General features: G+C 43.3%; 2 protein-coding genes across 2 annotated transcripts; one reads left to right on the top strand and one right to left on the bottom strand.

Annotated features, from left to right (window-relative positions):
- The first annotated feature begins 291 nt into the window (after positions 1 to 291).
- LOC139443821 (uncharacterized) lies at positions 292 to 7,101 on the top strand. The gene is made up of 2 exons (XM_071224727.1): positions 292 to 295; positions 5,611 to 7,101. The coding sequence occupies exons 1-2, from the start codon at positions 292 to 294 to the stop codon at positions 7,014 to 7,016; spliced, it is 1,410 nt and encodes a 469-aa protein (XP_071080828.1). The 3' UTR covers positions 7,017 to 7,101.
- A 3,382-nt stretch (positions 7,102 to 10,483) lies between these two features.
- On the bottom strand, positions 10,484 to 12,490 carry LOC139443820 (uncharacterized). The gene is made up of 2 exons (XM_071224726.1): positions 12,484 to 12,490; positions 10,484 to 12,123 (listed from the first exon to the last, which is right to left on the bottom strand). The coding sequence occupies exons 1-2, from the start codon at positions 12,488 to 12,490 to the stop codon at positions 10,484 to 10,486; spliced, it is 1,647 nt and encodes a 548-aa protein (XP_071080827.1).
- Positions 12,491 to 13,222: the final 732 nt, after the last annotated feature.

Below are 13,222 nucleotides of genomic sequence, written 5' to 3'. Positions count from 1 at the left end.
CACCATTTGAGTTTGGGTTGCCCTATGAAATATCATTTAGATTGTAACAGTTATACAATAACTATGCAAAATGTGGAAACTGACGTAATATATATCAACGAGATATAATGTTATTACGATGTACATTGGATGAAATCAGGTAAATCTCACAAAATATGAACCATAACTAGCGATATGATTTTTTAAAACTTCACTTCCTTATATCCTATGAGGTAAAACGAGTGTTTTCTTTCTAACTGCTTTAAAGGCCTAAACCAGGAGCACAAGGCGTCCGTTTACAAAGCTTCTGCGATGGGTAGGTAATTTGATTATACTTACAAAGACGAGTTAATTATGATTACTGAAGTCAGCTTGTAAATAGGGTACTTTGTTGCATTTTGGAAGTCTGTAATGAGTGAGTGAGTGAGTTTGGTTTAACGCCGATTTTAACAAGATTCCAGTTATATCGCGGCTTGTCAGCTTAATGTGGGAGGAAAGCCCGAAGTGATGCAGGTCTCAGACGTTTACCACTTTGGTGAAACCCACGAGCATGGGTATGGTGCTGACAAACCTAGAAACATAATCGGGGCAAACCGGGATTCGAACCAACAATCATAGGTTTCTGACGCAACTCTGCTCAGCGAATCGCGGCGACTTAGACGACTGGGCCACCCGTGCCCCCTGCAATGAATGAGATTTGATGGAATTTGATTTGTAACCGAATGCGATTGACTCTAATTTAAGGTTTTTTTGTATACTGAAGTATGTTAGTAAGTTTATGAATATAGGTTGAACTCTTTAGAGAGTAAAAGGGTGTTGGGCTTTGTAGACATCACGTGACACAGCTGAAGTGGCGACGCCATCATTTAATCTAAAGCTCCCGCAGTTTCCCAAAACATCAGTAGTAGTCAATACACCTTGTAGGTCAAATAGAAATGTTTTTTTTGTGAATTCAGAAAAACGTATTATTGTTTGTATCTCACATAAAACGTGTAGTTATTGAATCATTAAATTTCGTGTGTGAGATTAGGGGTAACCGCATCAATGGTGATGTCATGTGTGATTGTAACCGTGGAAACTGGTCCCACACTGAGCTCCGTTATTTGCATATGTGATGACACCCACGGATAACGGGGTGGTGGCACGTGCTCCTGTGCACAGCGCGCATGTCACAAATCAGGCGAAGTTAAGCAACTACGGCCCTTGGATAGGTGATCGTTTTCCGCAGCTTGACTCCGGAGACTTTCTACTGAGTGAGTGAGTGAGTGTGTAAGGTTTAACGTCGCTTATAGCATTATTCAAGCAATATGCTGGCGGGTGAAACCAGAAATGGGCTTCAGACATTGTATCCATTTGGGGGATCGAACCCGGATCTTCGGTGTGACGAGCGAACGCTTAAACCGCTAGGCTACCTACAGCACCGAGAGTTTCTAGGGTGCCGGTCACACATGTAGCACATACCGCAATATTCGAAATATGCCTGTGTTTACCCAGCAGTGAAAGGGTACCCGGTAGGGTGAGATGTTGTATGGCTCTTCTAACATCTCACAGGAAGGCGTGGGTTCTTTGTTCCCTTGGGGGCTGAGAAAGGAAATCCGTTCCATTGTAATAATATTGGTGCTAGCACTTTGAGCATGCGTCAACGAATGGATTAATGCGCATTACAAATATCCATTTATTATTCATTATGATATTGTTTAACTCTGTTGGCTTTATCATGTCGAGAAACCTTCCCATAACATGTTAAAATGAATGATCCTTTCGTTTACAAACGACTAAAGTGATAGAAGCGTCCTGTAAATATTCCGTTATGTCGCTAAAAGCTTGGTGACGGCGTTCAAGATTTACACGCTATAAACATAAGTTAATGTAATGAACACCACACCCTTATGTATTTACTGACCCGCTTTTACGACCTGATGCATTAAACTACGTTTATAACGAACACGCTTATACCGAACTGACGGATTTTACGAACTGTTTTGGGGTCCCGCCCATTTGCTGTATATGGGCTGTATATGTGCCTATAACGCACTACGGTTATAACAAACTAAAATTAGTGATACCTCTTAGTTCGTTATAACCGTAGTTTGCTGTCTGTCTTAGTTTATAATAAACCTCTTTCGCATCTTATTGTAAGTTAGCCCCTTGCAAAATCATTTTCATTCGAAATATGTTGATGAACTAGGTACATCTTTTGGTTTTTAGGGAATCACATTGTTCACTGGTGCTTGTTCAAGTACGTTCTTGTATGAGGTACTCGTAGCTAGGTATTAACGAAATCCATGTCCGCTACGTCTAACATACAGTACCGCCCTTCAACCCACCCTGTCTGGATCATCTCATATAAACCCTCTATGTCACCCCACTCAACCTACCCTGTCTAGACATCTCATATCAACACTCCACCTCACCCCACTCAACCTACCCTGTCTGGAACATCTCATATAAACCCTCTATGTCACCCCACTCAACCTACCCTGTCTGGAACATCTCATATAAACCCTCTATGTCACCCCACTCAACCTACCCTGTCTGGAACATCTCATATAAACACTCCACCTCACCCCACTCAACCTACCCTGTCTGGAACATCTCATATAAACCCTCTATGTCACCCCACTCAACCTACCCTGTCTGGAACATCTCATATAAACCCTCTATGTCACCCCACTCAACCTACCCTGTCTGGAACATCTCATATAAACACTCTATGTCACCCCACTCAACCTACCCTGTCTGGAACATCTCATATCAACACTCCACCTCACCCCACTCAACCTACCCTGTCTGGAACATCTCATATAAACCCTCTATGTCACCCCACTCAACCTACCCTGTCTGGAACATCTCATATAAACCCTCTATGTCACCCCACTCAACCTACCCTGTCTGGAACATCTCATATAAACACTCCACCTCACCCCACTCAACCTACCCTGTCTGGAACATCTCATATAAACCCTCTATGTCACCCCACTCAACCTACCCTGTCTGGAACATCTCATATAAACCCTCTATGTCACCCCACTCAACCTACCCTGTCTGGAACATCTCATATAAACACTCCACCTCACCCCACTCAACCTACCCTGTCTGGAACATCTCATATAAACACTCCACCTCACCCCACTCAACCTACCCTGTCTGGAACATCTCATATAAACCCTCTATGTCACCCCACTCAACCTACCCTGTCTGGAACATCTCATATAAACCCTCTATGTCACCCCACTCAACCTACCCTGTCTGGAACATCTCATATAAACACTCCACCTCACCCCACTCAACCTACCCTGTCTGGAACATTTCATATAAACACTCCACCTCACCCCACTCAAACTTCCATGTCCGCTGCATCTCATATAAACACTCTACCTTTCCCCACTAAAAATACCATGTCCGCTACATTTCATATATCTTACCTTATTCAAACTCGAATGTCCCCTACATCTAATATGAACCCTCTACCTTTCCCCATTCAAACTTCCATGTCCGCTACATTTCATATAAACCCTCTACCTACTCTACTTCAAACTACCATGTCCGTTACATCTCATGTAAACCCTCTACCTCACCTACTTCAAACTACCATGTCCGCTACAACTCATGTAAACCCTCTACCTCACCAACTTCAAACTACCATGTCCGCTACATCTCATATAAACCCTCTACCTCACCTACTTCAAACTACCATGTCCGCTACATCTCATATAAACCCTCTACCTCACCTACTTCAAACTACCATGTCCGCTACATCTCATATAAACCATCTACCTACTCTACTTCCAACTACCATGTCCGCTACATCTCATATAAACCCTCTACCTACTCTACTTCAAACTACCATGTCCGCTACATCTCATATAAACCCTCTACCTACTCTACTTCAAACTTCCACGTCCGCTCCATCTCATATAAACCCTCTACCTTTCCCTACTCAAACTTCCATGTTCGATTCATCTCATATAAACCCTCTACCTCACCTACTTCAAACTACCATGTCCGCTACATCTCATATAAACCCTCTACCTCTCCCTACTCAAACTTCCATGTCCGATTCATCTCATATAAACCCTCTACCTTTCCCTACTCAAACTTCCATGTCCGCTGCATCTCATATAAACCCTCTACCTTTCCCCATTCAAACTTCCATGTCCGTCACATCTCATATAAACCCTCTACCTTTCCCTACTCAAACTTCCATGTCCGCTACATCTCATATAAACCCTCTACCTCACCAACTTCAAACTACCATGTCCGTTACATCTCATATAAACCCTCTACCTTTCCCTACTCAAACTTCCATGTCCGCTACATCTCATATAAACCCTCTACCTCACCAACTTCAAACTTCCATGTCCGCTACATCTCATATAAACCCTCTACCTTTCCCTACTCAAACTTCCATGTCCGCTGCATCTCATATAAACCCTCTACCTCACCAACTTCAAACTACCATGTCCGCTACATCTCATATAAACCCTCTACCTACTCTACTTCAAACTACCATGTCCGCTACATCTCATATAAACCCTCTACCTCACCTACTTCAAACTGCCATGTCCGCTACATCTCATATAAACCATCTACCTACTCTACTTCAAACTACCATGTCCGCTACATCTCATATAAACCCTCTACCTACTCTACTTCAAACTACCATGTCCGCTACATCTCATATGAACCCTCTACCTACTCTACTTCAAACTTCCACGTCCGCTACATCTCATATAAACCCTCTACCTTTCCCTACTCAAACTTCCATGTTCGATTCATCTCATATAAACCCTCTACCTCACCTACTTCAAACTACCATGTCCGCTACATCTCATATAAACCCTCTACCTTTCCCTACTCAAACTTCCATGTCCGATTCATCTCATATAAACCCTCTACCTTTCCCTACTCAAACTTCCATGTCCGCTGCATCTCATATAAACCCTCTACCTTTCCCCATTCAAACTTCCATGTCCGCTACATTTCATATAAACCCTCTACCTTTCCCTACTCAAACTTCCATGTCCGCTACATCTCATATAAACCCTCTACCTTTCCCTACTCAAACTTCCATGTCCGCTACATCTCATATAAACCCTCTACCTCACCAACTTTAAACTACCATGTCCGCTACATCTCATATAAACCCTCTACCTTTCCCTACTCAAACTTCCATGTCCGCTACATCTCATATAAACCCTCTACCTTTCCCTACTTCAAACTACCATGTCCGCTACATCTCATATAAACCATCTACCTACTCTACTTCAAACTTCCATGTCCGATTCATCTAATATAAACCCTCTACCTTTCCCCATTCAAACTTCCATGTCCGCTATATCTTCACACAACTACGGGCGTTACCTGAACATTCAATGGGTGTTTGTCATTGTTATGTTCTATTAAGGTAGAAATAAAAAAGTATTGTGTTTCTGATCTTACAAAGTTATAATATCAGAAAAGTAGTTTAACGTTTGAAGTTTGAAAATTAATGTACTTATATACAGGCATAATTGTTTTTTTTAAGAAACAGGATAGATATCTCTGAAAGCATGTTTATCACGCTATTCACAAATCTACGCATGGCTTATATCAACTGACATCACTGATAGCTCCACGTCCACGTCCAAGTTTATAAACAAGTTTTGGCATTGGTCAAATACAATAACTTATTTTCTGATATGTTTAGCTGCAGTAAGGGAGTTCGTCAAGGATGTGTCCTTAGTCCCATTTTGTTTGCCTTGTTCATAAATGATCTTGCCATAGATATTGAATCCAGTTGCGCACATGGTATCCAATTTCATCCAGATGTAGTTCAATTGTTTTTATTACTTTTCGCAGATGATGTCATTCTCATAGCAGATACTGTTTATGGTCTCCAGAAAAGAATCAATGTGTTAGAATGTTATTGTAAAGATTATTCATTAACAGTCAATATTGATAAAACTAAAGTAGTAGTTTTTAAAAATGGGAGTGTTCTTTCAAAATATGAAAAATGGGTTTACGATGGAAAATTGTTGGAATGTGTAACTACATATAAATACCTTGGTGTATTATTTTTTCGAAATCTATCTTGGAGTGCACATATATCTAATGTTGTTAATCAAGCTAAAAAGGTTTTGTTTAAGCTTTTGAAGTCCCTACAGCTAATTAAACCTACTCCTATGAATATTTTCTTTAAAATTTTTGATGCTAAAGTTGTGCCAGTACTTCTTTACGGTGCAGAAGTTTGGGGTTTATCTTTATCGTTTTGCGAGGAGATTGAAGTTGTTCATACACTTGCTTGTAAACGTATTTTAGGAGTTAAGTCAGCAACTTCCAATCATGTTGTGCGTGGAGAGTGTGGGAGATACCCTTTGTATATCTATGCTTTCAAAAGATGCTTGAATTATTGGTGTAAGATTTTAAAGATGCCCGATTCGCGTTATCCACGAAAAAGTTACAATATGCTTGTGCAGCAGGCCATAGCAGGTAAGACTAATTGGGCCTCTAGAGTTAAATTACTTTTGTACGCCTATGGCTTTGGCTACGTATGGGAAAATCAGCATCTTGTTATTTCTATTTCATTTATTGATGAGTTCATACAAAGATTAAAATGCTCTTATGAACAAGATTGGCATTTTGCTTTGACCAATAGCCCCAAGTATTCATCATATCTTTGTTATAAATTTAGGTTTAGCAGGGAATTTTATTTATCGGCTATTACAATCAATAAGTTTCGCGTTGCACTGGCACGTTTTAGAGCTAGCTCCCACTCGCTCCACATAGAAACCGGGAGATATTTTGGTATCCCAAGACAGCGAAGATTATGTATGGTTTGTAAAACAGGCTATGTTGAGTCTGAATACCATTTTGTATTGGTTTGTGAAAAATATTATGCTCTCCGAGTGACATATATTCCTCAAAAATATTATGTAAATCCATCAATAGAACAATTTTACATACTTATGTCGTCTCTGCATCAGTCAACAATTAGAAGTCTGGCTTGTTATATTTACCACGCTTTTAAGTTAAGGAATTCATTTTTGCAGAAGTAATATTCTTTATCTATGAATGCCTTGCTGTTGTGTATTTAGGTGTACACAGTTGTATTTTTATACATGTCTGGTGAACCGAATTGTACTATGGGCCGCTGGCCCACTCATGTACTGAATAAACAGATTAGATTATAGTGTGTGAGTTGGGTTAAACGCCGCTTTGAACGGTTTTCCTGGTATACTATATATGAGTGAGTGAGTATGGTTTTACGCCGCTTTTAACAATATTCCAGCAATATCACGGCTGGGGACTCATGTCGGGTATACTATATGTGAGATCTCAATGGACAGCGCTACCGCGATAAGATCATCGGCCCTGTTGTTCTACCGTTTTTGCGTCGTCATGGCCCTTTCAACATAACAACGCCGGCCTCAAATTGCTCGACTTGTTCAGGATTCTCTTCAACAAAACAACGTGAAAGTCATCCCCTGACCGGTTCGCTCCCCTGATCTCTCACCAATCGAGCACATGTGGGATGAGATGGATCGGCGCCTTCGACGTCAACCATGTGTTCCACAGACACTCCAGGACCTTCGAAACATGCTCCAGCAGATATTGACAGATATCTCACAGGACTTTCTGCGACGTCTGGTCCTTTCCAGGAGACGAAGATGTGTTGCTTGCATCACAACCAGACGCTGACAAACCTAGAAACATAATCGGGGCGAACTGGGATTCGAACCCACAATCATAGGTTTCTGGCGTACCCAAGGGACGCAACTCTGCACAGCGAATTGCGGCGCCTTAGACGACTGGGCCACCCGTGCCCCCTCCACGTACCGACTAGACATGGACTCAAGTGTCATCTTGTTGACGTCATATCACAGTGAAGCTAATTGAGATTCGTTGAAGCTTATTGGTGAAAAATCATGGAAAGGTTCAGGAATATTCACGGAAAAAACAACTGGTAACGCATAATCGAAGAAGCAGTTCAGGTAATAGTGAGTGAGTGAGGTGGATTTAACGCCGCTTGGCACAGTTTTCAGTCATATCACGACCATTGAAGAAGTGCGGCGTTAAACAACAGTCATTTCGCAGCGTGTCGGCTGACAAAGTATTAAAATGTGTTTCTTCAGTAGAAACGTTAACCGTAAATGAGTGAAAATGTAATCTGACAATTATATCTGAAAGATACCTGTAAACTATTCAAAACGTGTGACTGCAGTACTATCTGTGTCGTTAAATATACACATCAATAGCGACATCGTCTCACTTCCGTGCATTGTCATAAACAGCATGAAATCAAAGTACCGCCTTGTATCAGCCTTGTATCAGCCTCGATCTGACCTTTGACACAAAGAGGAAATGCCACAGACAAGAAAATAAGTCGGAATTAGTGAGCGTGAAGCATTTCTACCTGGAATGCAATGATTGCAGGTAGATCCAGGGCGTGTTACACAGGTAAGCTGCAGTATGAGTCACGGGAGGGTAGCGGGTACGATGTGCCGTAGCTAATGCCCTGTTTGTTTGTTTGTTTGTTTTTTGTTTAACGCCGCATTCAGCAATATTCCACCTATATGACAGCGATCTGTAAATAATCGAGTCTGGACCAGACAATCCAGTGATTGAATTCATGAGTGCGTGAGTGAGTATGGGTTTACGCCGCTTTTAGCAATATTCCAGCAACATAACGGCGGGGGAAACCAGAAATGGGCTTCACACATTGTACCCATGTCGGGAATCGAACCCGGGTCTTCGGCGTGGCGAGCGAACGCTTTAACCACCAGGCTACCCGACCGCCCCGATTGAATTCATGAACATCGATCCACGCAATTGGGATATGATGACATGCATCAACAAAGTCAGTCTGACCACGACAAGCATGGATATCTGTAGACCTATTGTAACCAGGATCTTCACGGGTCTGTAGCAAATGCAAAACATTTGATATACGTGGCTATAATACAGTGATTTCTGCATTTCAACTGTAGGATATATGCGCACAAAGGGAATATGTGAGATAGGGGTAACGCCGCTTTTAAAATTATTTCAACCGAGTCACGGAGAATGGGTTTCCCCAGCGAGGCGGGAATCGAACCAGGATTTTGGCATGTCTAACAAGCACAAGAACCAGGGTAACCCGCTGTCCAAGATGCGCAATGAAAAATATTGATATTATAACTTTTAGCAATATTCCAGCAATATAACGGCGGGAGACACCAATTGATGCAATAGATACCATTGAGTATTGACAGGATTGATGTATTCCATCAGCCCCCGGGGGCGGTCGGGTAGCTTAGTGGTTAAAGCGTTAGCTCGTCACGCCGAAGACCCGGGTTCGATTCCTGATGTGTACGATGTGTGAAGCCCATTTCTGGTGTCCCCCGCCGTGATATTGCTGGACTATTGCTAAAAGCGGCGTAAAACCTCGCTCACTCACTCACTCACCATGAAGTACCATTGGCCGTGAAAGGTAAATAGGAGAGTTGGCTGTGAAAGGTAAATAGGAGAGTTGTCTATGAAAGGTAAACAGGAGTGGTGGCTGTGAAAGGTAAATAGGAGAGTTGTCTATGAAAGGTAAACAGGAGTGGTGGCTGTGAAAGGTAAACAGGAGAGTTGGCTGTGAAAGGTAAATAGGAGAGTTGTCTATGAAAGGTAAACAGGAGAGTTGGCTGTGAAAGGTAAACAGGAGGGTTGGCTGTGAAAGGTAAACAGGAGAGTTGGCTGTGAAAGGTAAATAGGAGAGTTGGCTGTGAAAGGTAAATAGGAGAGTTGTCTATGAAAGGTAAACAGGAGTGGTGGCTGTGAAAGGTAAACAGGAGAGTTGGCTGTGAAAGGTAAATAGGAGAGTTGTCTATGAAAGGTAAACAGGAGAGTTGGCTGTGAAAGGTAAACAGGAGGGTTGGCTGTGAAAGGTAAACAGGAGAGTTGGCTGTGAAAGGTAAATAGGAGGGTTGGCTGTGACAGGTAAACAGGAGGGTTGGTTGTGAAAGGTAAACAGGAGTGGTGGCTGTGAAAGGTAAACAGGAGAGTTGGCTGTGAAAGGTAAATAGGAGAGTTGTCTATGAAAGGTAAACAGGAGAGTTGGCTGTGAAAGGTAAACAGGAGAGTTGGCTGTGAAAGGTAAACAGGAGAGTTGGCTGTGAAAGGTAAACAGGAGAGTTGGCTGTGAAAGGTAAACAGGAAGGTTGGCTGTGAAAGGTAAACAAGAGGGTTGGCTGTGAAAGGTAAACAGGAGAGTTGGCTGTGAAAGGTAAACAGGAGAGTTGACTGTTGTAATGTGGTACTGGGGCACTGTGGTACAGTTTTAATGTGGTACTGGGGCACTGTGGTACTGTTGTAATGTGGTACTGGGGCACTATGGTACTGTTGTAATGTTGTACTGGGGCTCTGTGGTACTGTTGTAATGTGGTACTGGGGCACTGTGGTACAGTTGTAATGTGGTACTGGGGCACTATGGTACTGTTGTAATGTGGTACTGGGGCACTGTGGTGCTGATGTAGTGTGGTACTGGGGAACTGTTGTACTATTGCAATGTGGTACTGGGGCACTGTGGTACAGTTGTAATGTGGTACTGGGGCTCTGTGGTACTGTTGTAATGTGGTACTGGGGCACTGTGGTACTGTTGTAATGTGGTACTGTTGTAATGTGGTACTGGGGCTCTGTGGTACTGTTGTAATGTGGTACTGGGGCTCTGTGGTACTGTTGTAATGTGGTACTGGGGCTCTGTGGTACTGTTGTAATGTGGTACTGTTGTAATGTGGTACTGGGGCACTGTGGTACTGTTGCAATGTGGTACTGTTGTAATGTGGTACTGGGGCACTGTGGTACTGGGGCTCTGTGGTACTGTTGTAATGTGGTACTGGGGCTCTGTTGTACTGTTGTAATGTGGTACTGGGGCACTGTGGTACTGATGCAATGTGGTACTGGGGCACTGTGGTACTGATGTAATGTGGTACTGGGGCACTGTGGTACAGTTGTAATGTGGTACTGGGGCACTGTGGTACTGATGTAATGTGGTACTGGGGCTCTGTGGTACTGTTGTAATGTGGTACTGGGGCACTGTGGTACTGTTGTAATGTGGTACTGGGGCACTGTGGTACTGTTGTAATGTGGTACTGGGGGTCTGTGGTGCTGTTGTAATGTGGTACTGGGGCACTGTGGTACAGTTGTAATGTGGTACTGGGGCACTGTGGTACTGTTGTAATGTGGTACTGGGGCACTGTGGTACAGTTGTAATGTGGTACTGGGGCACTGTGGTACTGTTGTAATGTGGTACTGGGGCACTGTGGTACAGTTGTAATGTGGTACTGGGGCACTGTGGTACAGTTGTAATGTGGTACTGGGGCACTGTGGTGCTGTTGTAATGTGGTACTGGGGCACTGTGGTACTGTTGTAATGTGGTACTGGGGCACTGTGGTATTGTTGTAATGTGGTACTGGGGCACTGTGGTACTGATGCAATGTGGTACTGGGGCACTGTGGTACTGTTGTAATGTGGTACTGGGGCACTGTGGTACTGTTGTAATGTGGTACTGGGGCACTGTGGTACTGTTGTAAGGTGGTACTGGGGCACTGTGGTACTGATGCAATGTGGTACTGGGGCTCTGTTGTACTGTTGTAATGTTGTACTGGGGCTCTGTGGTATTGTTGTAATGTGGTACTGGGGCATTGTGGTACTTGGGCACTGTGGTACTGTTGTAATGTGGTACTTGGGCACTCTGGTACTGATGTAATGTGGTACTGGGGCACTCTGGTACTGATGCAATGTGGTACTGGGGCACTGTGGTACAGTTGTAATGTGGTACTGGGGCTCTGTGGTACTGTTGTAATGTGGTACTGGGGCTCTGTGGTACTGTTGTAATGTGGTACTGGGGCTCTGTGGTACTGTTGTAATGTGGTACTGGGGCACTGTGGTACTGTTGTAATGTGGTACTGGGGCACTGTGGTACTGTTGTAATGTGGTACTGGGGCACTGTGGTACTGTTGTAATGTGGTACTGGGGCTCTGTGGTATTGTTGTAATGTGGTACTGGGGCACTGTGGTACTGTTGTAATGTGGTACTGGGGGTCTGTGGTGCTGTTGTAATGTAGTACTGGGGCACTGTGGTACAGTTGTAATGTGGTACTGGGGCACTGTGGTACTGTTGTAATGTGGTACTGGGGCACTGTGGTACAGTTGTAATGTGGTACTGGGGCACTGTTAAACTGATGTAATGTGGTACTGGGGCACTGTGGTACTGATGTAATGTGGTACTGTTGCAATGTGGCACTATGGCACTATGTGGCGAGGTTTCTGAAAGGGCATCTCTAGGGTTTTCACCCAAAGTCGATAACAGGAACAATCAACGTTGCGGTAAATTAGCTGATAATTCTGAAAGCGTGTTTACAGCGTGGCTTGAGGTGTATTTCATTGGCAGAGACACCGTACATGTCATCCCTATTGTAATATTGCATATAATCCTATATTTAAACGTTGAAATACGTTACAAATTGTTCTCAGATAGATTCCTTACACGAAGTCTTACCATCCATGTCACCCGCCACAATAACATTTGTTTTATTTAAAAAGCATTTACAAAACATGTCTCAGTGCCCGTGGGCTTTAACGCCAATCAGTTGCACATTTTGCAAATTTGGCATCATCACAACAGGATCCGAAAAAACAGAGTTGAACGATTCTATTTTCTGAAGGCGGCGCGTCATCTGATGAGTGTTTGTGGTTTCTTGGAACTATATGCACTATGTTTTCAGTTCGGTTACGCAAACGACTGTTACAAAATGGGATGGTTTACCTTGAAAGAAACGGATGAAATATCAAATTGTAAACATGTTCTATGGCAAAACATTCTCACTACATACTTTTGCTTAAGGCTCATAAATATGTGTCAAATATTCTATTGATTACTGCGCAAGTCAAAGAGTGATGTTATTTTGTGAGTCAATGTACGTGCGTGAGTGAGTGTTGTTTTACGCCGTTTTAGCAGTATTCCAGCAATATCACGGTGGGGGACGCCAGAAAAGGGCTTCATACATTGTACCCATGTGAGGAATCGAACCCGGGTCTTCGGTGTGACGAGCGAACGCTTTAACCGCCAGGCTACCCTACCGCCCCTTTTCAAAATGTACTCATGTGGGAATGGAACCACTTGGCTACCCCACTGCCCCACTGCCCCTTGGGTCAGAGACACATGAACAACGGGACACCATATCCACAGGATAGTCGGCTCCACCCCAACGAGATGATGTTTGTTTGTTATTTAACGC

This window comes from Haliotis cracherodii, unplaced genomic scaffold (assembly GCF_022045235.1).
Source record: "Haliotis cracherodii isolate W230 unplaced genomic scaffold, xgHalCrac1.p SCAF_5, whole genome shotgun sequence".
In the NCBI taxonomy this organism is placed as follows: domain Eukaryota; kingdom Metazoa; phylum Mollusca; class Gastropoda; order Lepetellida; family Haliotidae; genus Haliotis; species Haliotis cracherodii.
The sequence above is the reverse complement of the archived record's forward strand: the minus strand, read 5'-3'. Positions and strand labels throughout refer to the sequence as shown.